The sequence below is a fragment of the Hyperolius riggenbachi genome, chromosome 1, assembly GCF_040937935.1.
Source record: "Hyperolius riggenbachi isolate aHypRig1 chromosome 1, aHypRig1.pri, whole genome shotgun sequence".
NCBI lineage: Eukaryota > Metazoa > Chordata > Amphibia > Anura > Hyperoliidae > Hyperolius > Hyperolius riggenbachi.
Genome location: NC_090646.1, coordinates 620,551,742 through 620,579,197, shown reverse-complemented (window position 1 = coordinate 620,579,197; position 27,456 = coordinate 620,551,742). Strand labels below are relative to the sequence as shown.

Sequence of the window (27,456 nt, the reverse complement as noted above, 5' to 3'; positions counted from 1 at the left end):
ATGCGGGCAGCCGCACCGGAAGTCCCAGATGCGCTGCCAGCGGAGGCAGCAGAAACTGACATGGTAAGCGCAGGATTACTGACAATAAGCTACCAGTTGTGATATTCCCATTGCTGTCATAGTTCTAACCTGTCATAATACTCTGGTGTACGGCACATACCTTCCTCCTGTATGACGATCGGCTAACAACAAGGCACAACATTTTTGGAATCAGCATATTGAAGTTATGACTAGGGCTGGTCAACGAGATGCAAACAAATATGAGCTGATGCAGAATTATGCAAATGATGTATGCAAATGTATGACCAATTTTTTTTTCTTTACATGTTTGATTTAAATGGTACTGCTGTAGCAATCTATAGGCATACATATAATTAAACTGCCAGGGAATTTGGGCACAGGGTATAGCCAAAAAATGACTCACCCTGCTCCTGCCAAAATCCCGTTGGTATTTATTACTATCTACCCTCCAGGTCCCTGTGGACTCGGGGAAATATGTCCACCGCGGCAGACGAATTGTGTTGTTTTTAGAGTAATTTGGGCTCTGTCTTTTGACCCAAATTGCTGTCTGTACATTCACAAATATAGGACTCTGTTCATAATAAAATATTTTTCCTTCCTAAGGGTTAATTATAGTGAACCATTGACCTCTGCGTGGCCCTCTAGTTGGGCTGGAAACATAACTCTGTTTTCCCATCCTAACATATTTTGAAAAGTTTGTTCCTGTTTGAATAAGGTATGCTGAACATCGCACTGTAGCCTGTGAGGTCATTCACTGCATGACCTTCCTCTTTCATCGGTTACTGGTATTGTCACACGTACAAATTTGCCATCTTAAAATATTCGGCTTCATGTGAGCAAGAAGTTTCTCCCATGGTGCCTGACTTCAGGTTAGAGAGTGAATATGCTTTCTGTCCTCACAAAGCCAGGCATACAGCCAGGGCCCATGCTCTACAGCAGACCCAGAGTCTTTTTTTTGTTCTGCAGAGCCATTATACTCCAACTTCTAGACGAGCGTTTCAGGCTGTTTTGGCCTTCATCAGTGCAAGGTGAGGGTAGATATGGCGCTTTGCGTATGATTTGGGTATGATTTGGTAATTGAGGTATTACAGAGTACTTGTTTAAACCACGGAGAACTAAATGCACTAGGAATTCATAGAGGACATAATAATAATCTTACCTAATAAATCCCCAGGTTTCTGCGTCCATATGTACTGCCATAGTGTGCATGTGCAGGGCTGCGGCTACGCACACATGCATAGGGGGGGCCATGGACACGTTTGCATATGGGACCACAGACACCCATATGGGCAGTACGGCGGTACACAAATCAACCTTTAAGATCAAACAGCCTAGTGCCTGTAAATGTAACGGGAATAATGGCTAGTAAAAATATATTATTTGAAATAATATTATCATTATCATCATTATTATTAGTAAATATTGCTATAGAGCTGGTGTCTTTTGCAGTACTTTACAGGGAATAACACATTAAGATGGCCTCAGTGTGGATTGGCTAGTGGTTCTGGATTTGACATGAGTTTGAACCAACTTTCCATGCAAATTGACACTGACTTGACACTGAGCCTATTAGACCCATTAGCTTTTGGCTAATTAGCCAGCAGCTGGTTAATTAAACAGCTGTCAGACCTTGTTTACATTATAAATTACCAGCACAATTGCAAACGCTGAGCGCTTTTGTAAGCACTTTTCCCTGCGCTATCAGAGCGATTTGTGCTTTGTTAAAGCGGATCCGAGATGAAAAACTAACTATAACAAGTAACTGGTCTATATATCTTATCTAAAGTTTATATAGTTTACACAGCAAATCTAGCAGCAAACAGCTTTAATAGAATATGATTATTTCTTCCTGTGATACAATGACAGCAGCCATGTTGTTTGTAAACATTACACAGAGGCAGGCTTATCTGCATCTTGAGCACTCAGCCTGTGAAAAAAACCTAATCCCTCCTCCTCCTCCCTCTTCCCCTATGCCTCTGAAATCTCTGGCTAGTAATACCTCCCCCTCCTCCTGCCCAGACTGAGCTCCCATGAGCCCTTGCTACTGTCTGAAAATGACTTGGCTCTTTGAAACCTTGTGGGCGTGGCTTCTTTAGTTTATAGGGAATTAGAGTATTAAAACAAAAGCAAAAAAGTATTTGGCTTGAGGAATGCCCTATAAACAATAGGAAAGGAACACAATTATGCAATGAGTAAAAGTTCACCTCGGATGTACTTTAAGCGCTTTTCTGAGTGCTTTTGTTTGACGATTTTTTTTTCTTCCTCACGACAAGCACGATGTGAACTCTTTGACCTGGAACTGAATAATTGCATGTTGTTTTTTTTTTTTTTTTTTTTTAAAGCACTCACCAAATCGCTTTTCAAAGCGCTTAATTATTTCCCTATACTTTGCATTGAAGGGCAAACGCTCAGGAAATTGTGCAGGACCCGCGTTTGCGCTTGGAAAGAAAGCTCATCGCTCATGTAAAGAGCACTCACGTAGAGCAACATTGTTCAATCACTTTTAAAATGATTTTCATAATCGCCCAAAATCGAAAACGCTCTTAGTGTGAACAAGCCCTTACTGGGTTAAACTGGCTCAGTTCCAAGTATGTGCAAATTGTCAGTACAAGTTGGAATTCAAGCTTTTCTCTAGTATAAGTATCAGTGAAGCATAGCCATGAATGAAATTGTCCAACTTTATCTCTCCCCATTTAAGGTAATCTGAAAATGTAGTGGTGTTCTTTAAAAAGCATTACAATCTGTATGAAGTTACTGGGCCAGATCAATTTCAATGCAGTTCACTACTGTAGGTGGGATCGCCACTTTACAATGGTGGAGAATGGCACAGACATGTTATTCAAAACTTCTTACATGTTATTAAAGAATGGTAATTGTAAAACAAACAACCATGATGCAATCTCATTATAAAAAAAATGTTGGGCATATTTACAAATATAATCCCAACAATTGTGTTGCTAGGCTCCTAAGAAATCCAGGCCAGTTTTGGGCACTCCAGACAAAAATGGGTGTGGCCATGCACCAGAATGTGGGTGTGGTTATGGGTGGAGCTAAATTTACATGAACTTAACAGCAGCTTATGTAGGTCTGCCCAGAAAATGAAGCCCCCCCCTCTCCATTACCACAAAAATAAAATGCATTCTGGGTGGTGTGTGGCACCATGCTGGGAGCTGTGGTGCCTCTATGGGGCATACTAGGTGCTGTGGTGCCTCTATGGGGAATACTGTGTGCTGTGGTGCTTCTATGGGGCATGCTGGTTGTTGTAGTGACATGCTGGAAGCTGTGGAGCCTCCATAGGGAGCATGCATTGTTGTGTGTCTCCTCACTGTTCCTACCCCTGAAACCCCGCCCCCCTTCCAAACAGAATAGCACAGCGGGAGGAACTCATCTCCTCCATATACTCTCCAAGTCTGGAGAGATCTTCTGTAGCTGGCTGATTCTCCCCCTAGTATCCAAGAATCAAATACTAGAAGCTCTAATGTCTGATTCCTTCTCAGACACTAAGGGGAGAAGCCCACAAGAGATAAGTCTGTAGAATCTGAAGACCAAGTGGCCAGAGATGGGTACTGCTGCCCACTTCCTGACACTGCCTGCGGGACATCTGGGGCACCGCAGAATAGATCCGGGGCAGGTGCCACTAATCTTTGGGGCTAGCAACGCCCCTGAATCCTAACCTTATGCCTCAAAATCTGTAAAATAAGAAATGTATTTCCTGAGATGAATAAACTATGAAGATTCAACACTTTTAAAAGAGAAACTGAAAAGGGAAATATTGTCTTAGATTGGTTGTTAATCAATAGAAGGAGTATATATTTCATACATTGCTAAAAGAGTTGCGATGGGGTTTACAGCTTCTGTATTTTACAAGTTCCCATAGAGGAACCATAAAACACAGGGAGCTCAGGGCCGGGACACTGATGACAGTGAATCATCTTCTCTTACTTCTGTATGGAGGAGGCATTAAATCATCCCACTGAAATATTTCACAGCAGCAGCAGACATTTTTTGTGCTTCTGTAATGCCCTTTACATAGGAGCTGCTCCTGAACAAGGATCATTCTATAGCACAGACAAATGATACAAGCAAAAGATATATATATCTTTAAAGAGACACTGAAGCAAAAAAAAAAAAAAAAATGATGATGATATAATGATTTGCATGTGTAGTACAGCTAAGAAATAAAACATTAGGAGCAGAGACATAAGTCTAATTTTGTTTCCAGTACAGGAAGAGTTAAGAAACTCCAGTTGTTATCTATGCAAAAAAGCCATTGAGCTCCACGACTTTCAAAGTCGCAGAGAGCTCTGTCTTCTGAAGCTTTTTATCTCAACTGTCAGTCATTGTATCTTCTTTTTCTCTGACAGGTCAATAGTTCACAAGACTGCTCTGTAAAATCATTTAGAATGCTGAGTAGTGTGTAAACTGCAGATATTAGAGAATGATGCAATGTTATAAAAAAACACTATACAACTGAAAATAAAATATGAGAATATTATCTTTGCTACTAATATTCTAGTAATTATTCGTACTACACAACCAATTCATTATATCATAATTTTTTTTTTTGCTTAAGTGTCTCTTTAAAGTGTACCTGAGCTGAAGCTCGGGTACAAAATCAGATACTTACCTAAGGAGCATTGATGATTGTAATCTGCTAATTACGATTACACGAAATTGCGCGTACATTTTCGCAATTACGGCCATATGTTATTACAGTTTGGACATTCAATTAATTTTTTGTAATCCATTTGTAATTTTGCATAATTTTCACAACACAATTTTGTGCCGACTTTAGTGGTTACTTTAGTATAGTCAGCGTTTAAGCCAATCAGCATGGATCGGTCCTGGTGCCTTAGCCTCATTCACGCCAATTGGTGTGGAGCGGTCAGCTAGAGGTTAAAAGACCTTTCCAGCACTTTTTAACTGAAAATTTACCTAAAAGTGGTGGAAAGGTACAATCAAAATTATTTTTAGTATTTTTCTTCTACAAACAGCAGAGAAAAATCGAACAAAGAGTTTGATTGGATTCTCTGTATTCCAAGAGAAGGATTATAGCTTCTGAGAACGTCACACTGTGTACATCCACAAAACAAACACTTCTGTGGCTTCTAATGGCCAATTTCAATGTACTGGACCAACCCAAAGCAAACATACCGGTGTTATGGCAGTCTTTATTGTACATATCTGTGTGTGCTCAGTACATTGATGAGCCCACAATTATACTTCTGGTCCAACTCGACTTTGGATAATTCCATACAGTATCTTTGGACTGAGAATTAAAGAAAAAGTAAATTACAGACCACACACAACTCCTATACAGTTCTTTGTGCTGTTTAGTCAATCATCCAGAGGCATAGCTAGAAACCATGGGGGCCCCATAGCAAAATTTTGCTTAGGGCTTCCTACAAAAAAAGATAAGGGACCATTGTGCCCTCCCCTAGTTTTAGGTAGTAAGAGGTGCCCCCCAGAATTAGACAACCCGCCAGAATTGGTAGCCAGAGGTACCACCGGTATTAGGTAGGCCCCCAGTATAAGTAGCCGGAAGTGCTCTCTAGAGAGGCGCTCCCAGCTTTGTGGCTTGTTACATTGCGGCACTGTTATTGGCCTGATGAAGTGGGCGTGTACCCATGAATCGTGTTGCCTGTGAAAATAAAATGTACCTTTTTCACTTAGTTGTGTCGTCTTGAGAGGTAAGCCACCTCTACTTTGTTTCGATGTTACTTTGTTTTTAATCTAGTTTTATCCTATCATGGCCACCTCTTCACCCTTGTTGGACCAGGCAGGAAGACTCTAAAAGAACCATAACTAACTATGGTTCTTTTGTTATTTTTTGTTTGCTGCAGTATTGCTTTAAAGAGAAACTCCAACCTAGAATTGAACTTTATCCCAATCAGTAGCTGATACCCGCTTTTACATGAGAAATATGATGCTTTTCACAAACAGACCATCAGGGGGCGCTGTATGACTGATTTTGTGCTGAAACCCCTCCCACAAGAAGCTCTGAGTACCGCAGTACTCTGGGCAAACTGCCACAATGTAACAATGTTCACAGACAGGAATTAGCTGTTTACAGCTGTCTCTAACAGCCAAAACAGCTAGGAGCAGCTACATAAGTAAAAATGTCACCATGTAATAAATGTCAGAATGTAAATCGGGGAGAGGAAAGATTTTACAATGAGCAAGCACTGATTAAATCATTTATACATAATTATTGTAAAAATGAAGCACTTTTTTTACTACATTATTTTCACTGGAGTTCCTCTTTAAGTAGAGGATTCAGTAGAAAGGTTGTCTGGGATTCAGGTTCCAATCCCTGGGCACATTACCAGCTTTACTAACACAGACAAAAAAATCCAGAAATGTTGCTTGCCATGATCCTCCAGTGCTTTCCCATGATCCTTTGGTGCAGAGATATCAAAGCACTGCACACTTGGGAAACAGAGCCGCAGGATCAATACTTCTAAATGATCTGTAAAGTAAAAGCACTGATCAAATGCACTTAAACTCCAATTTTTATAAAAAAACAACAGTACCATCTTGCGTGTAATCATAAGCTCAGTTCACACAGTCTTACATAACAATGGTAAATTAAATTTACATGGTGCATTAGGGAGATACAAGTGAAAACGTGGCCATACACCGGTCGATTTGCCATCAGATCGACCAACAGATAGATCCCTCTCTGATCGAATCTGATCAGAGAGGGATCGTATGACTGCCTTTACTGCAAACAGATTGTGAATCGATTTCAGCATGAAATTGATTCACCATCTGTGAAGCTGCCGCCGCCCCCCCTGCATACATTACCTGATCCGGCCGGCGCGAGTCCCCCGGTCTCTGCTGTCTTCTTCTCCGCGCTCGGCCCCAACTTCACTGAACTTCCTGCCGGGGGGAAGTTTAAACAGTAGAGGGCGCTCTACTGTTCAAACTTCCTGCCGGGACAGGAAGTGACGCCAGCCGGAACCCGGAGCCCAGCGAAGAAGAAGACAGCGAAGACCAGGGGATTCGCGTCGGAGGAGCAGGTAATGTATTGCTGCTATCGTCGGTCGTCGGACATTCGAACGCCGCTATCGACACACTCCGACCCGCCGGCGATCGAGCAAAATCTTCCGCACGGACGGCTCGACGGGAATCGACGGGAACTATTGATTTCCGACGGAAATCGATCGTTCTGTCAGCGTTTGTGCAACGATTTTACAGCAGATTCGGTCACAGTGATCAAATCTGCTGTATATCGGCGGTAAAATCGTTAGGTGTATGGGCCCCTTTTAGCAGATGTTTTGGCAAATACAAAAGTGCATCGCTTTACAAATTTCCTCTAGTTGAAGCAAAATTACTCTCTGCAGCTTAAAGCTGGGCTTGATTATCTGTGTGTTTATATAAACATCCTTCTAGGCTGGGATTAGAGCAATTTATTCCTTTACCAGCTGTAAAAAAGCCCACACACATTATGTTAGTTCTCAATAGTGTGGAAATTGGTTAGAAAGTCTTTGTTTTTTACATCTGTCCTTGTTCCCATCTGGGTGAATCTTTTCCATTTCCTGCTCTGACAGGCAGGGGGCAACAACAGTGGGCAACCAGGGCAAAGACAGCTAGAAAAGTCATACCTCCCAACATTTTTGAGATAAGAAAGAGGGAGACTTTAGGACACACCCCTGCCACGCCTCTAACCACACCCCACCACACCCCACCACACCCCTCGTCATGCATATCACAAAGAATTCAGAAGCAAAAGATGTTTTTTCAATCAAACCACACTGGTACATTCTACAATCACTAGTTTTGCTTCATTTTAACATTTGAAAATAAGAAATACTAGCCGCCCCGCGGCGTAGCATACGCCGCATAAGAGGGTAGAGGGCAGGAAGGGGGTATTGGGCACAGCGGCGGGGAGGGGACTCCTCAACTGGGTCTCCCATGTGTGCTCTACCACCAGCTTAACCACTTAAGGACCGCAGTCTTTTCACCCCTTAAGGACCAGAGCCTTTTTTCCATTCAGACCACTGCAGCTTTATTGGTTTATTGCTCAGTCATACAAGCTACCATCTAAATGAATTTTACCTCCTTTTCTTGTCACTAATACAGCTTTCTTTTGGTGCTATTTGATTGCTGCTGCGATTTTTACTTTTTATTATATTCATCAAAAAAGACATGAATTTTGGCAAAAAAATGATTTTTTTAACTTTCTGTGCTGACATTTTTCAAATAAAGTAAAATTTCTGTATACATGCAGCGCGAAAAATGTGGACAAACATGTTTTTGATAAAAAAAAAACCATTCAGTGTATATTTATTGGTTTGGGTAAAAGTTATAGCGTTTACAAACTATGGTGCAAAAATTGAATTTTCCCATTTTGAAGCATCTCTCTCATTTCTGAGCACCTGTCAGGGTTCATGAGGTGCTAGAATTCCAGGATAGTATAAATACCCCCCAAATGACCCAATTTTGGAAAGAAGACACCCCAAAGTATTCACTAAGAGGCATGGTGAGTTCATAGAAGATTTTATCTTTTGTCACAAGTTAGCGGAAAATGACACTTTGTGACAAAAAATAAAAATAAAAAAAAGTTCCCATTTCTGCTAACTGGTGACAAAAAAAATGAAATCTGCCACGGACTCACCATGCCCCTCTCTGAATACCTTGAAGTGTCTAGTTTCCAAAATGGGGTCATTTGTGGGGTGTGTTTACTGTCCTGGCATTTTGGGGGGTGCTAAATTGTAAGCACCCCTGTAAAGCCTAAAGGTGCTCATAGGACTTTGGGCCCCTTAGCGCACCTAGGCTGCAAAAGAAATGTCACACATGTGGTATCGCCTTACTCAGGAGAAATAGTATAATGTGTTTTAGGGTGTATTTTTACACATACCCATGATGGGTGGGAGAAATATCTCTGTAAATGAGATTTCTTTTGATTTTTTTACACACAATTGTCCATTTACAGAGATATTTCTCCCACCCAGCATGGGTATGTGTAAAAATACACCCCAAAACACATTATACTACTTCTCCTGAGTACGGCGATACCACATGTGTGACACTTTTTTGCACCCTAACTGCGCTAAGGGGCCCAAAGTCCTATGAGTACCTTTAGGATTTCACAGGTCATTTAGAGGCATTTATTTTCTAGACTACTCCTCACGGTTTAGGGCCCCTAAAATGCCAGGACAGTATAGGAACCCTACAAGTGACCACATTTTAGAAAGAAGACACCCCAAGGTATTCCGTTAGTAGTATGGTGAGTTCATAGAAGATTTCATTTTTTTTTCACAAGTTAGCGGAAATTGATTTTTATTGTTTTTTTCACAAAGTGTCATTTTCCACTAACTTGTGACAAAAAAATAAAATCTTCTATGAATTCCCCATACACCTAATTGAATACCTTGGGGTGTCTTCTTTCTAAAATGGGGTCACTTGTGGGGTTCCTATAATGCCCTGGCATTTTAGGGGCCCTAAACCGTAAAAAGTAGTCTAGAAACCAAATGCCTCAAAATGAACTGTGCAATTCTAAAGGTACTCATAGGACGTTGGGCCTCTTAGCGCACCTAGGTTGCAAAAAAGTGTCACACATGTGGTATCGCCGTACTCAGGAGAAGTAGTATAATGTGTTTTGGGGTGTATTTTTACACATACCCATGCTGGGTAGGAGAAATATCTCTGTAAATTAAAATGTTTTGATTTTTTTACACACAATTGTCCCTTTACAGAGATATTTCTCCCACCCAGCATGGGTATGTGTAAAAATACACCCCAAAACACATTATACTACTTCTCCTGAGTACGGCGATATCACATGTGTGACACTTTTTTGCAGCCTAGGTGCGCTAAGGGGCCCAACGTCCTATTCACAGGTCATTTTGAGGCATTTGGTTTCTAGACTACTCCTCACGGTTTAGGGCCCCTAAAATGCCAGGGCAGTACAGGAACCCCACAAGTGACCCCATTTTAGAAAGAAGACACCCCAAGGTATTCCGTTAGGTGTATGGTGAGTTCATAGAAGATTTTATTTTTTGTCACAAGTTAGTGGAAAATGACACTTTGTGAAAAAAAAACAATACAAATCAATTTCCGCTAACTTTTGACAAAAAATAAAAGCTTCTATGAACTCGTCATACACCTAACGGAATACCTTGGGGTGCCTTCTTTCTAAAATGGGGTCACTTGTGGGGTTCCTATACTGCCCTGGCATTTTAGGGGCCCAAAACCACGAGGAGTAGTCTGGAAACCTAATGCCTCAAAATGACTGTTCAGGGGTATAAGCATCTGCAAATTTTGATGACAGGTGGTCTATGAGGGGCCGAATTTTGTGGAACCGGTCATAAGCAGGGTGGCTTCTTAGATGACAGGTTGTATTGGCACTGAAGTGCAGGAATGTTCTCAAATCGTGACCTGGACATGGCAATTAAGTCGTACCAGCAGTAATCAGAAAAAAAATTTCTGTCACTGCGGTGGGGCAGGTGAGGGTTTGGCCGGGTGATCAGAAGCCCGCAGCGGGCATATTAGGGCCTGATCTGATGGGTAGCAGTGACAGAGGGTGACGGGGTGGTTGATAGGTGATCAGTAGGTGATTACAGAGGAGAATATATGCAAGCAATGCACTGGTGAGTTGATCAGAGGGGGTCTGGGGGGCTAATTGAGGGTGTGGGCGGGTGATTGGGTGCCTGCAAGGGGCAGATTAGTGTCTGATCTGATGGGTAGCAGTGACAGTTGGTGACAGGGTGATTGATGGGTGATCAGTGGATGATTAGAGGGGAGAACAGATGTAAACAATGCACTTTCGGAGGTGATCTGAGGGTGGGTCTACACGCAATCTGAGGGTGTTGGTGGGTGATCAGGTGCCCACAAAAGGCAGGTTAGGGTCTGATCTGATGGGTGGCAGTGACAGGTGGTGACAGGGGGTGATTGATGGGTGATTGACAGGTGATCAGTGGGTGATTATAGGGAAGAATAGATGTATACAGTACACAGGGGGGAGGGTCTAGGGAGGATCTGAGGGTGTGGGGGGGGGGTGTTCAGGAGCCTCCAGGGGGCAGTTTAGGACCTAATCTAAAAAATAGCGTTGAGATAGTGACAGGGAGTGATTAATGGGTGATTAGGGGGGTGATTGGGTGCAAACAGGTGTCTGAGGGGTGGGCAGGGGGGGTCTGATGGGTGCAGTGGGCGATCAGGGGGCAGGATCAGTGTGCTTGGGTACTTACTAGGAGGGCTGCAACCTGCCCTGGTGGTCCCTCAATCACTGGGACCACCAGGGCAGGAGGCAGCCTGTATAATACGCTTTGTATACATTACAAAGCGTATTATCCGCTTTACATGCGGCAGATCGGGGGTTAACAACCCGCCGCCGCTGCTAATTGGCTGGAGGGTTGACGTCGCGGGCGGGCACATCCAGCGTGCGATCCCCGGCCAGCTAGTCCGCAACGAGCCGCCGCCGATCGGCGTATTGCGGTCGTTGCGGGCTCCACTTTGCCGCCGCCCCTAGGTAGGGGCGGTCAGCAAGTGGTTAAAATCACAATCCAGTAAAATATATATAGATCTATATATATATATATATATATATATATATATATAGATCTATATATATATATCGATCTATATATATATATATATATATATAGATCTATATATATATATATATATATATATATATATATATATATAGAACTATATATATATATATAGATCTATATATATATATATATATATATATATATATATATATATATATATATATATACATATATATATATATATATATATATATAGATCTATATATATATATATATATAGATCTATATATATATATATATATATATATATATATATATATAGATCTATATATATATATATATAGATCTATATATATATATAGATCTATATATATATATAGATCTATATATATATATATAGATCTATATATATATATATATATATATATATATATAGATCTATATATATATATAGATATATATAGATCTATATATATATAGATCTATATATATATATATAGATATAGATCTATATATAGATCTATATCTATATATATATCTATATATATATCTATATATATATCTATATATATATATATATATATATATATATATATATATATATATATATATCTATATATATAAATAGATCTATATATATATATAGATCTATATATATATATAGATCTATATATATATATATATAGATCTATATATATAAATAGATATATATATATATATATATAGATCTATATATATATATAGATCTATCTATATATATATATATATAGATCTATATATATATATATATAGATCTATATATATATATAGATCTATATATAGATATAGATCTATCTATATATAGGTGGTTGGGGGGAGATCTGGATATAAAAAGATTTTTATTTACACTAAAATCGCACAGCCTGTCACGGCTGCAGGCTGTGCGTCTCTCCCTGTCACACAAGATCCACAGTGACAGGGAGAGGGAGGCGGAGAGGGAGGCGGAACGGCAACTATGTTGCCTTTCGGAGGGTGATCGCTGTGATTGGCTCACAGCGATCACACGGCAGGGAGCCAATCAGTGACGGCTCCTGCCGATACCCGGAAGCCTTAGCTGTCATAAGACAGCTAAGTGCAGCCGGTTCGGTGCGCGCGATCGCGGCGGGGATCGGCGGCGCCGGTGATAGAGGTCTACGCCCTGCCAGCCAGGAGCCCATCAAAACAGGGCGCAGATCTCTATCACTGCAGTCCGCAAATGGTTAAGCTCAGCAGGAACCTCCCCCTCCTGCTTGAGCACAGTAACAGCCGCCACTATTAGTAAGAGGCAGCGGGCGGGGATGACTCACCTCTTCCGTGTTCCATCGTGCGTTCCACTGTCATCACTTACTGCAATGTCGCACAATGTATTGGTGTAATTTGCCTTTTTAAAACAGAAAGAAATCTGCATTAATTCAGCTATAAGTGAACATTTGTGGTTACCCACAATGCACTGTTGCTAAATATGCAAATTACCCCTTTTCTCCCTTGGTATGCCAAGCAAGCATCCAGAGCTGCTGGTGTATAGCAAGCATATTGCTTTAAATTTTACACAGTCATACCAAATCCACATGTAGAAAGCCTGTTTCAGACTTTTGGTCCTCATCAGTACATGGCAGGGATTGATACAGCTGTATGAGATAGGGCTTGGACCAGTACAACAGAGTAACCAAGCAGCTCAGGGTGACCCAAACCACTCAGAGTGTATAGGGGGATAAAAGGGACCAAAAAGACCTCCTACTAAGAAAAGCAAAGCTTGGTGTGATTTGCCTTCCTAAAACAGAAGGAAATCTGCAATAATACAGCTATAAGTGAACATTTGTGGTTACCCACAATGCACTGCTACTAAATATGCAAACAATTCCTTTTCACCCTTAGTATCCCTTAGTTGGTGTATAGTAAGCCTATAGCTTTAACTTTTACACAGCCATATCAAACCCACTTGTGACAGCCTGTTTCAGACTTTTGGTCCTCATCTGTACATGGCATGGATTGATATGGCTGTATGAGATAGGGCTTGGACCAGTACAACAGAGTAACCAAGCAGCTCTGGGTGACCCAAACCACTCGGCATGTATAGGTGGATAATAGTGTTGTCCGGATCATGAACGATTCGGATCTTTGATCCGAATCTCTTTTGTGAGTCGAATCATCCGGATCATCAAAATGAACAGATTCGGATCAAAAGGGGTGGAGCCAGGAGCGGCATGCCACCCTCTCTCAGCGGGCAGCGGGGTCCTGGAAGCAGAGCGGAGATGGATCGCTCAGTTGGAGGGGAGCCAGCCAGCCTTGCAGGGACAGGTAGTTGGGAGAGGGGACATGGGTGCCACTGCCAGATATGTGTGGAGTACACTACTGGCTGCAATGTGCTGCTGATTATAGGCTGTCTGTTGTAGTTGTGAACAAATGGGAAACTTTTGGCTGAGAAGCACAGCTCAGTAACTCTGCAGACAGCTTGGAACACAGGCACTGTGATTGCTGTGCAATATGATCCTCCTGCACTGCTCTAAACAGCTGCACTTATCTTCTCCCTAAATGTATGATGTGTTCAAGGTGAGAAAAGGGGAATGCTTTCTTTCACTGTGAGACGTTTGCATTCAGAGTATACAGATGAACATATAGGTGAAATATATGTAAAGCATATGATTGCAATTGGGTATTGTGTGCAAAAAAACATTTCTGCTCTCTGCTCACCCCTCTTCGTTCACCTCCTCCCTTCTGTTCACTCCCTGCCCGTCTCTGTCCACCATCCCCCTTCTCTATCTGTCCACCCCTCTCCCCTTCTCTGTCCGTCCGTCCCCCCTCCCCTTCTTTGTCTGTCCACTGCAGGGAAAGTCCTGTCCTGCTAGTCGTTTCACACCCCCCCCCCCCCTCGCCCCCCGCCCCCAATGCTTCCCTAGTAAAATGATCCGAGATTTGGATCAAAGATCTTTTCAATGATCCGATTCAAATCATCCGAATCATTGAAAAGATCTGAACTTCGCATCTCTAGTGGATAAAAGGGACCAAAAAGACCTTCTACTAAAAATATCAAAGCTTGGTGTAATTTGCCTTCTTAAGGGCTGGTGCACACCAAGCGGCTTTTCCAGCGTTTCTGCAGCCGCTTGCGGCTGCTGATCCGCTTGGTCAATGTATCTCAATGGGGTGGTTCACACCAGAGCGGGAGGCGTTTTGCAGAAACGCATACTCCCGGGGTGAGGCATTTTTTGGATTGTGGATGTGTTTCTGCCTCAATGTTAAGTATAGGAAAAACGCAAACCGCTCTGAAAAACGGCAGTTCAGAGCGGTTTTGCAGGCGTTTTTGTTAGAGAAGCTGTTCAGTAACAGCTTTACTGTAACAATATCTGAAATCTACTACACCAAAAACGCTTCACAAATCCGCAAAATGCTAGCTGAAACGCTACAGAAAAATAACAAAAAGCGTTTCAAAATCTGCTAGCATTTTGCAGATCTACTAGCGGTTTTTGGTGTGCACCAGGCCTAAGTGAACTTTTGTGATTACCCACAATGCACTGCTACTAAATATGCAAATTATTCCTTTTCACCCTTAGTAACTCAAGCAAACCTATAGCTTTAAGTTTTACACAGTCATATCAATCCCACACGTGGCAGCCTGTTTCAGACATTTGGTCCTCATCAGTACATAGCAAGGATTGATAGGGCTGTATGATATAGGGCTTGGACCAGTACAACAGAGTAACCAAGCAGCTCAGGGTGACCCAAGCTACTAAGAATGTATAGGCGGATAAAATAGACCAAAAAGCCCTCCTACTATAAAAAAGAAAATCTTGGTGTAATTTTCCTTCTTAAAACAGAAGCAAATCTGCAATAATTCAGCTATAAGTGAACATTTGTGGTTACCCACAATGCACTGCTACTGAATATGCAAATTATTCCTTTTTGCCCTTGGTTTGATAGGACACTACTTCTTCTTCTTGCTTGGACCAGCCCCTTCTTCTTGCTTGGACCGGCCCTGGGGGCGGGGCGCTACTTCTTCTTCTTGTTTGAAGGTTGAGGCACTTACTCTATTATATATATAGATATCAATTTAAATGAACAGAATAAAGTTTAGAGTCAGTTAAAGTCATTTTTCAGTAGAAAAATATACATATTTACATGATCTGTATATGAGTTTTGAAAGAGGGACAATTGAGAAAGAAAGAGGGACAAAGGGATTTGGTTCCCAAAGAGTTACTGTGCCTCTGAAAAAGGGACAGTTTGGAGCTATGAGAAAAGTTGTTTTATGTATTCATTTAAAGTAGGAAAAAGTTGGAACCCCCACCAATTTTATTTTATTTTATTCTTGTCTTTCTGCAAAGGCAGGAGGTGAGCAGGGTCATGTGACTTATACTCTCAGCAAAATATTGGCTGGTGCTCCCTACTGGCTCCTACCTCTTCTGAGTGATGTTGGGATAGGAGGGATGATTGGGCAGCTGTCTGTCCAATAAAATCTTAATAGGAAATGGAGCTACAGAAGCCAGCCAGCCAGGTACTTTTAATACATTTATAGCAAAAAAAATACAAATGTGCAATTCCCCAAAACTGTGCTGATTAATGTATATTTACTAACATGCACATAATCATATATAAGGGGCTTTAACAGAAGAACTGTACTAACTGTAGTGATACTATAGCCGTATTTCTGCATTTATTTATTTGTGTATTCTGTATTTAAGAGGTAAATGTGTTGCCAATAGCTGCTGTGATACACTTTGATCCCTGATTCACAAATGCAAGGGAAATAAAATATATCAAATGGAAAACAAAGTTAACTAGGCCATGGGGGAAACAAATCCAGTAATTGGAGTTGTGATCTTATGTTATTATTTTATGTCCAAAAATGCACAAAAAACTTTTCAAAGGTAGCCAGATGGAATGTAATCTGCAAATACATTAACAGTCACGAGCTGCAGATAAATGTACCTTTTTTCTAGCCCTTTTTTTTTCTCTTGTAAATTACTTATCAATTAAAGAGCATCATTTTTTTTCTCAGTGTAACAGTGCTTCGTGGGAAGAGCTGTTGTACATAATGCATATTCAAAACAAAAATGAGATTAAAGAGGAACTTTAACCCAATACTGAACTTCATCCCAACCAATAGCCAATCCCCCTTTTGCCATGATAAGTCTTTACATTTTCTTGTATAGATCATCAGGGTGTGTGTGTGTGTGTGTGTGTGTGTATATGTATGTGTGTATATGTATGTGTGTATGTATGTATGTGTGTGTGTGTGTGTGTGTGTGTGTACGTGTACGTGTACGTGTACGTGTGCGTGTGCGTGTGCGTGTGCGTGTGCGTGTGCGTGTGCGTGTGCGTGTGCGTGTGCGTGTGCGTGTGCGTGTGCGTGTGTGTGTGTTAGCCTATCACATTGATAGTGGGGGTGTTGATAGATAATGGAAGTTGGTGCTGTCTAGTTTTTTTCTTTTCTGCCGATAGTAAAGATGATGACCTACAGGCTCATGGTAGTTCAAATAATATGGATAAAATACACGGAAAGATTCAATCATTTCTTGATCTACTTTCTATTTTTCAACTTCTCACTTTGCAATGTATTGTGTTATTTTTTTGCCCTACTACTATTTTTCTGGTAACAGTCCTCTTTAACCACTTAACCACCGCCAAGCGCCAAAGCTGGGCGCCGTCATAGCACTAGTGCTATGTTGCGCAGGGCGCACAAGTTATTCGGGAATCCGGCGATCACCAGACCCCCAAATTATACCTCCCTCTGAGTTGCTACAACTCGGAGGGGTAAAAGTATTTAGCATCGCCAGGGATTTGAGCAGCAGCAGGGAGAGCCTTCATTGCCATAATACATATACTTATGGACCAGTGCAATTTTTCACATTTCAGTGCTCCTCCTATTTGTTCGCCAATAACTTTATCACTACTTATTACACCTAAATGATCTATACAGGTTTTTTTTTTTTTGCCACAAATTAGGCTTTCTTTGGGTGGTACTTTTTGCTAAGTATTTTATTCTTTATGCATTTTAATGTAAATAATAAAAAAAAATTAGTTCTCAGTTTTCAGCCATTATAGTTTTAAATTAAAACATGCTACTGTGGATAAAACACATAGATGTTACTTGCCCATTTGTTCCAGTTATTAAAATGTTAAAATTATGTCCCTAGCACAATGTATGGCGACAACATTTTTGGAGGAAATAAAGGTGTATTATTTTCTGTTTTGAGTTTGTTTAAACTATATCACTAATTACAAGCCCTTTGCAAAAATTACAGTTACATACTCTCATGACATGCATATTACAAAAGGTGAGTCCCTATGGTAACAATTTCTGTATTTTTTTAAATGTCAACTTTTTTTTTCAAAAGTGTTTTATTTTGGTAACAACTATGGGGAGGGGGGGGGGGAGGAATTAGGGGTTAATTAATGGGGGATTTATTTATTTATATTATACACGGGAAGTATTTAGTTTGTACTTTAACTTTTGTAATGACCACTGACATCTCACTGATGCCAGTGATAATTGATTAACCTCCCTGGCGGTACAATGAATCCGCCAGGTATCCCTCCCACCCCTCCGATCGCTGCCGGTGCTTTTACTCTGCAGGGAATCCCGTTCTGAACGGGATTCCCTGAATAGGCTTCCCCGTCGCCAAGGCGACGATCGCGATGACGTCACCGACGTCATCGACGTCGTGACGTCGGCAGGTGTTCCGATCCACCCCTCAGCGCTGCCTGGCACTGATTGGCCAGGCAGCGAAAGGGGCCTGGGGGGGGGCGTGATGGATAGCGGCGTGATGGATAGCGGGGTTACCGCCAAGGAGGTTAAAGACACTTTGATCGGATTTGGGAACACCTGTTCCAATTCACCAATCAGTGTCCTGGCGGGTGGCAAGGAGAACGCGCAGGAGCGATTGTGATGAGTTACTTATAACTACTCCCCTGGAGCTAAGATGAAGTCTCAAGGGGAGTAGATATACTGGCTCCAGTCCTATAAGTGGTTAAAATCAAGTTCCAGGACAGCATGATTTGTTTAGGCCAGCTTGGAAAGACGTTAGGTCTTTTTCCTCTGTGTGGAGATTCTCCCTCTTATTCTGTCCATACAAACCAACGGAAGAAAAACAATCTAGAAGCATCACGCATATAAGTTCCAAAACTTTTTAATGCGTCCTATAAAGATAATAATATTGCAATAAGCAGTGGATAAAATCCTATACTTATCAGGTGCAGACCATAGCATCAAGAGGTGCAGAGGAGGGTCGACGATCGCCCAGCAATTTGGGATTTCTCAAGACCGTATGACCCTACCCCCCCAGCTCTTACCTGTCACCATAGGTTTGCCACCGCATGAGTTGTCTACCTTTTACTAGTGGTACCACTAGCAAAAAATGTGGTATTTTAAATTATTTTACTATACGCTTATCTGGCACTCATTCTAACACAAACCCTTCCTTAGGGATGGTCTTGTCTAGAACTCATGGAGAAGCATGTGATCAGTTTGGTCAGCTGATAGATATGTACTGTAAGTCTCTGATTTGCTAGTCATGATCATGTGCCAAAGCAGGATGTGATCACAGCAAATCAGAGCTTTGCAAATCTGTCAGCTGACCAAACAAATCCCATGCTTCTCCGTGAGTTCTCCTAGACATGACTATCATTATCCTCCCCTTCGAGTGTTTAACTCTGGCATCCAAACTACTGCTATTTGTAGCCAATCCTCTACACAATAGACAATTAGTTCATCTAATATTTCCAATCACTACATGGGCGCCTGATTACCTAATTAGCATGGGTGTCTATTAGACGCCTGCTGATCCACGCGCCAAAGTCACCTGATCCGCAGTCATTTGCACTTCTGTCCCCTCCTTTAACATGAATGCAGACGTGGACACACGTGGTCACATGGGGGAAGATGGGCCAAGATATAAACATGATCACGTCAGGGGAGTGCATGGTAGCGATGGTCAATGTGATGCTAAATAATTTCGAGTTGATGCAGGATTATACAAATGTTGTATGCAAATTAATGCAGCTTGAAAGTGGGCCAATCAAATTTTACCTCACCAGGATTTAATTTTCTCATCTTCAAGCTGCATACATTTACATACAACATTTGCTGCAACATTTGCATACTGCATCAACTTTAAATTATTTGCATTTCATTAGCCAACCCTAGTGTATGATTCTAGAGTGTCATTTAAGATGGCCACTTCCACGGCACCAGCAATCCTTCACAGGCAAGAGAAGCTACATATACATTAACCTGCCTGGCGTTCTGATTCCCGCGGCCGCACATTTTTTAATTTATTTATCATGTAGCTAGCCTAGCGCTGATTCCCAGCTCCCTGCGGCGTCCCTCCCACCCCTCCGATCCCCGCCGGCGCAATCACGCGTCCGGAAATCCCGTTCAGAACGGGATTTCCAGAAGGGCTTCCACCATCGGCATGACGACGCACGTCGTGACGTCATCGACGTCATGACGTCACAGGGAGACCCGATCCACCCCTCAGCGCTGCCTGGCACTGATTGGCCAGGCAGTGCACGGGGTCTCGCCTGGGGGGGCCCTGCATCGCGGTGGGTAGCGGCGGATCGGCGGCGGGCGGCGGCGATCGGGTGAGGCAAGCAGCAAGCAAAGTGCTTGCTGCGTGTTTAAAAAAAAATTATTCAAATCGGCCTGAGCGGTGACCTCCAGCATCTCTGGACGAGATTAGCTCGTCCAGAACGCTAGGGAGGTTAAAGCGGACCTGAACTCAGAACTTCCTCTCTGCTCTAAAAGATAAACAACAGCATAATAACCTTTAAAGAAAAACATTTCTGTGTTACAGCTGATACAAATCTGGCAATAAATCTGCAGTGTGTCTACTTCCTGCTTTCATGGAAGCAGACATATTGTGAACATCCTATGTTTACAAATCGGCTGCTCTGCCATGGCTGACAAACGTGAGAGATAAAATTACAACTTGTGATTAGTCACAGATGGGGTGATTAGACAGGCTAAACTCTCTAAATACATACAGGGTGCATTTCTCTGTTTTCCTTCTGTCCTGTGCAAAAGTTCAGGTCCGCTTTAAAAAAAATAAACAAAAACTTGATTTTTAAAGTGACACTGAAGTGAAAAATAAAACAACTTATGATATAATGAATTGTATGTGTAGTACAGATAATTAATAGAACATTAGTAGCCTAGAAAAGAGTCTTATATTTTTATTTTCAGTTTTATATATTTTTTTCTACAACATTGCATCATTATCTCATATTTGCAATTAAAAACCACACCCTGTATTTCAAACTATGAAACAAAGCAGAGCTAATGACCCTTTGAACTTCCCTGTTGTAAAACCTTATCTGAAGCTGCCTCTCACTGTTTCTTCAGTGCTTCAGAAAATAGGACCCAAGTTGAGTCGGAAAGCTCGGAGAAGCTCTTTCGCAGGGGCGTAACAATAGACCCTGCAAGGGATGCCTACGCAGGGGGGCCCAGAAGCCACAGGGGGCCCATGGGGGGAAAAGTTTGAGAGACTGACAGCTAAGGGCAGGAGAGAAAAAAAACGTATTCTGCTCTCACCATTGTTATATTGACTGCATGTGTCCACCACACAGATAAGGACTCATACACACTCTGGAATTTGTACACTGTCCCTGCTTCCTAGGGTTCGTAAAAAACATCTGTCTCTCACTGCTGCAAAGTTCTGATGACTTCATGTACAACCTAAGAACCGAGTCACATTTAAAAAAAAAAGTTATAGACTTTCCCTTATTCACTCTGAAAGAAATCCTAGATTCTTATCACACAGGCTAATGACCTTATGGCCTCTAATTACTTTTACAACACAGCAGAGTGGAGATTGATGTCTTAAGGTGGCCATACACTGGTTGATTCGCCATCAGATTCGACCAACAGATAGATCCCTCTCTGATCGAATCTGATCAGAGAGGGATCGTATGGCTGCCTTTACTGCAAACAGATTGTAAATCGATTTCAGCCTGAAACCGATCACAATCTGTGGAGCTGCTGCTGCTGCAGGCACATACATTACCTGCTCCGGCCGGCGTGAGTCCCCTGGTCTTCTTCTCCGCTCCAGCCCCGCCACGCTCCGGCTACTGAACTTCCTGTCCAGGGGAAGTTTAAACAGTAGAGGGCGCTCTACTGTTTAAACTTCCTGCCGGGACAGGAAGTTCTGTGTAGCTCTGTAGCCCGAAGCGGAGAAGAAGACCAGGGGATTCGCGCCGGCTGGAGCAGATAATGTATTACCGCTGTATTGCGTTGGTCGTCGGGCATTCGAACGCCGCTAACTACGCACTCCCGACCCGCCGGCGACCAAGAAATATCTTGCGCGGGGATGTGTCGATGGGAATCGACGGGAACAATCGATTTTGGACGGAATTGTTCTGTCAGCGGTGTGTGCGGCGATTTCACAGCCGGTTCGATCATTGTGATCGACACGGCTGTATATCGGCGGGAAAATCGTTAGGTGTATGGGCCCCTTTACTGTTGTTGTTCATTGAGAGCTTGTTGTCTCACTGAGTCCAAGATCCCGTAATAAGAGTATCAATCAGTGACATTCTGAATGTTTTGCCAAAGTTACAGTGAATACTATATCTTATGTTCAGCATGTCATTGTTGTTACTCCATATAGCATGTGCTCTCATGTAGTAAAATAATACGGCTGTGTGTGTATGTATGTACTGGGAGCAGAGCTGCAACCAGGGACTTGTCAGCTGCAAGAGGCTGGAGGAAGCCCCGGGTAAGTAGATCTGGGGGTAGCATAGATTGCCTGACATTTCCTTTAAGTCTAAGTGTTTTTATCTGCATGGGGAAAACACATTGGTCCTCAGTTTTCCTGTGCAGCGAGGGGGGTGGGGGGCCCCATCCAAAGCTTCACGGGGGAGGGGGCATCCAAAGTTTCAAGGGGGGGCCCCATCCAAAGTTTCGCAGGGGGGGCCCAGTGATGTCTAGTTACGCCCCTGCACTTTCGCATAGATAACAACTGAAGTCTCTTAACTCTTCCTGTACTGGAAACAATATGAGACTCTTTTCTTTGCTACTATTGTTCTATTTCCTAACTATACTACACATACAATCCATGATCTCATAAGTTTATTTTCGCTTCAGATTCCCTTTAAGAGAAGTATACATTTTCCTCCCAGATGTTTAGAAATGAACCTACTAATGAATGCGTATTCAATGAAACAAAAACGTCAGGTAAACAGATTGAGGACAGTTTGTCTTTAAAACAGAAAGTGGTTTGGTTTTATTGCGGGAACGTTCCATTATGCATTTATCTGCTGAAACAAAAGCAGACAAATTTCACTCCTCCAATTAATTATGCCGCTGTCACCAGTCTGATCACCGAACATAATACGAGCGTGTTATTTGTGACAAGATGTGACTCATTTCTGTGTTGTCACGCTGTTTATTGTAATCCGGTTTTCTCCGCTAGAACTGTTCAAAGACCTAAATTTGGAATGCGTCTTAGCATGTCTACCATCAGGATCACCCGACAGCCACCGATGACATGCCGATTTCAATAATTGTCATTTTCAGCGTTCTCATTACCCTGCATGGTCTATGTGACCATGTTAATTAAAGCAAGGCAGCGTGTCGCAGCAATTATATTTGGAAGTTACCTCCTACAAGCTCCTTGAAGGAAGAGTTGATGCTGACGATACCAGTACATTTCCATGAACTCTTAATTGCTATTATGATTTACAGGAGTCGGTAACTAGATTAGCTGTTGGTCAGAATAGGTCATGTTAGCACTGACTCATGTACAGACTCGCTGATAAGTTCAAATAAAGTTTTCTGCAGCGGTAAAAAGTTAGCTATCCACATGGATTAAACGTTTACTGCTCAAGACATTTTACATTTTTAAATCCAATTATTACCTTACTTCCCACACCAATCTCCGGACCTCATCTGCTGCCTATTGTGACCACAGTCCTTTTAATGCAAGCGCACAAATGCGCTCTCCCATGAACACCTCTGCGCCTGCTCATGATGCATGAGTGGCTCTGGCTTACTGGGCAGCCACACTACGGTGTGCGCTACGTGCGCTGCTAGTGTACAGGGACAGCGTGCATAGAACTAGCAGTATGGAGGACCTAGCGGTTCTCTACAGCGGATCCTTATGGTAGGTGGCTATTGTCTCTGCCTACCGCTGCAAAAGAAGAGGAGCGCACTGCCAGGAGCCAGGGGGAGAGGTACGCAGAGGATGCAGAAGAGGAATGCACAAGAAGCAGGACTCGGAGCCAAGAGGAGAGGATTGCAGAGGATGCAGAAGAGGAATGCACAGGAAGCAGGACCCGGAGCCAAGAGGAGAGGATCGCAGAGGATGCAGAAGAGGAATACACAGGAAGCAGGACACGGAGCCAAGAGGAGAGGATTGCAGAGGATGCAGAAGAGGAATGCACAGGAAGCAGGACCCGGAGCCAAGAGGAGAGGATTGCAGAGGATGCAGAAGAGGAATGCACAGGAAGCAGGACCCGGAGCCAAGAGGAGAGGATTGCAGAGGATGCAGAAGAGGAATGCACAGGAAGCAGGACCCGGAGCCAAGAGGAGAGGATTGCAGAGGATGCAGAAGAGGAATGCACAGGAAGCAGGACCCGGAGCCAGGGGGAGAGGATTGCAGAGGATGCAGAAGAGGAATACACAGAAAGCAGGACCCGGAGCCAAGAGGAGAGGATCGCAGAGGATGCAGAAGAGGAATACACAGGAAGCAGGACACGGAGCCAAGAGGAGAGGATCGCAGAGGATGCAGAAGAGGAATGCACAGGAAGCAGGACCCGGAGCCAAGAGGAGAGGATCGCAGAGGATGCAGAAGAGGAATACACAGGAAGCAGGACCCGGAGCCAAGAGGAGAGGATTGCAGAGGATGCAGAAGAGGAATACACAGGAAGCAGGACACGGAGCCAAGAGGACAGGATCGCAGAAGATGCAGAAGAGGAATACACAGGAAGCAGGACCCGGAGCCAAGAGGAGAGGATCGCAGAGGATGCAGAAGAGGAATACACAGGAAGCAGGACCCGGAGCCAAGAGGAGAGGATCGCAGAGGATGCAGAAGAGGAATACACAGGAAGCAGGACACGGAGCCAAGAGGACAGGATCGCAGAAGATGCAGAAGAGGAATACACAGGAAGCAGGACCCGGAGCCAAGAGGAGAGGATCGCAGAGGATGCAGAAGAGGAATACACAGGAAGCAGGACACGGAGCCAGGGGGAGAGGATCGCAGAGGATGCAGAAGAGGAATACACAGGAAGCAGGACACGGAGCCAGGGGGAGAGGATTGCAGAGGATGCAGAAGAGGAATACACAGGAAGCAGGACACGGAGCCAGGGGGAGAGGATTGCAGAGGATGCAGAAGAGGAATACACAGGAAGCAGGACACGGAGCTAGGGGGAGAGGATCACGGAGGGTGAAGATGAGAAATGCACAAGTGGGACCCAAAACCAGGGGGAGAGGGTCGCAGAGGATGAAGAAGAGGAATGCACAAGAAGCGGGACCCAGAGCCAGGGGGAGAGGGGATTGCGGCTGGAGAATCAGGTATAGTATACCGGTAGTTTACCTGCGCACTCTGCTTAGCTTATTCCTTATCTTTGGAATAAAGGAGACACCCATTTTCCCCCCATTTTTGGGGGTAGAAAAAGTGTATTTTATATTCTGAAAAATATGATAAATCATTTATCCATGCTTAACACAGGACTCAACAAATCAACTTACAATCTCCCGTAACGGAACCTGTTTACAGGTAGGGGACTGCCTGTAGTTAAATTTTTGGTAATAAAATATTACTATTTTACTATCGACTTACCTGGTACCTAATACTAACACTAACTCTTCCTTCTAATGCCTTACATTAACCCCACTGCCTCCTGTTACCTGACAGTAACACCCCGCCCCCTCCTAAAACCTATCACTAACTCCCTCCTAAACCCTAACAGTACCCCTGATTTCTGGCATCCAAACCACTGTGATCCGATAGCTGAAGTACAAGCCGATCAGCTAGTATAACCCAAACATGCTAGCCAATGTATTACCCGCCTGGCTGGTAATAGCCAATCAGCTAATACTAGCCAAATCTTGTCGGTAAACTACTAGCCAATTAACAAGTGGTAGCTGATCTTCTAACAGCTTGGGCGCCAATCTCAGCAGCTCAGCACCGTATACTTCAATTAACATTGTAATATGCAGTATTGGAGTGTCTGGTGTAGCCGGCCCCCACTTCATTTACTTTGGCATCAGGTACCCAGAACCAGAGAGGCCCACCACCAGTAGAGATGGCCCGAACAGTTTGCGAATAGTTCCCGGCAAACTTCCGGTGGTTCGCATTCGCCAGTGAACGCAAACTTTTCCGGAAGTTCGGTTCGCCCCCATAATGCACCATTAGGGTCAACTTTGACCCTCTACATCACAGTCAGCAGGCACATTATAGCTAATTAGGCTATACTCCCTCCTGTAGCCCCCCCCCCACTTATAAAGGCAGGCAGCGTCAGGCAGTGGACTCACTCGTGTGCCTGCAGTAATTAGTGAAGGGATAGCTGCTGCAGACTCTCATAGGGAAAGCTTAGTTAGGCTCTTGTAGGCTTGTTAGCTTGCTCCTTGCTGATTCTCATTGCTAAAAAAAGCACCCCACAACAGCTCTTTTGAGAGCTAATCTTGTTCTTGTGATCTATTTTTATTTCTGTGTGTCCCACTGACACTTGTGTTGCATAGAGAGCCTTGATAATTCATACTGTGTGTGCCACTGCCAGGCCCAGCACATTCAGTGACTACCTGTGTGTGTGACAGGTGCACATTGTAATACCCATTACTGCATATACCTACCTACCTGTTGTTCACAGTACACCCACCTACCTATGTGAGCACACGCAGTGTCACTGTGCCTGTCCGCTACCTGTCTGTGTGTGACAGGTGCACATTGTAATACCCATTGCTGCATATACCTACCTACCTGTTGTTCACAGTGCACCCACCTACCTACGTGAGCGCACACAGTGTCACTGTGCCTGTCCGCTACCTGTCTGTGTGTGACAGGTGCACATTGTTTTTGGTCACTACCTCGGGACGTGCATGTCATGCCTGCTGCCTTCCTTGATGTACTATGTAGGGGCACCATTAGAGTCTCTCCAGTGCCTGGCTATTGCCACTTTTGTGGCTAGCGTAATGTTGGCCATTAGAAACCTATATGGTATAGGAATCAGGGTATACCTGTATTTCTATATACATTGCGGTTCAATGTGAAGCATGAATACGAGCATAAGCATTTCTGAAAGCTTACATCCTAATGCAAACCTGCATTTAAGGTATGTGGGCAAACTCGATCCCTATATACTAAACCCTATGTACTTAAAAGCTGTCTGGTGGCATCCTGTAGCCTCTTGCTACCAGAGTAGAAGCTGATTTTCTAGCACTAGGGATGGAGCATATCTGAACTGAGAAAGATATGGAGGCTGCCATATTTATTTATTTTTTTAAACACTACCAGTTGCATGGCAGCCCTGCTGATCTTTCATACATCGGAAGCACCAGAATCACACACCTGAAACAAGCATGTGGCAAATCTAGTCACACTTCAGTCAGAGCACCTGATCGGCATGCTTGTTCAGGGGCTGTGACTAAAAGTATTACAGGCAGATGATCAGCAGAACAGCCAGGCAATTTGTTTAAAAGGAAATAAATATGTCAGCCTCCATATCCCTCTCACTTCAGGTGTCCTTTAGAATCAGAATCTTTTTTCATTTCGCCAAGCACGATTGGGTCTTTTTAACAGTACCTGGAATTGGTTTTGTCAGGTACAGGGCTAGTGTGAAGCAGGACATACAATACAAACAATAATAAGAAATACATGTAACGATCGGTGTAACACAGAGAGGGTCTGATTACCGGTGAACTGCAGTATCACTGAGAATACAGAATATACCCGATTATTGGTGATTTGCAGTATCACCGATATTCAGATAT

At 43.1% G+C, this 27,456-nt stretch overlaps 1 protein-coding gene across 1 annotated transcript; it reads left to right on the top strand.

Annotated features, from left to right (window-relative positions):
* Positions 1 to 24,891, top strand: LOC137543108 (calponin homology domain-containing protein DDB_G0272472-like). Its single transcript, XM_068264661.1, has 3 exons — positions 1 to 63; positions 988 to 1,049; positions 23,634 to 24,891. The coding sequence occupies exons 1-3, from the start codon at positions 1 to 3 to the stop codon at positions 24,889 to 24,891; spliced, it is 1,383 nt and encodes a 460-aa protein (XP_068120762.1).
* Positions 24,892 to 27,456: the final 2,565 nt, after the last annotated feature.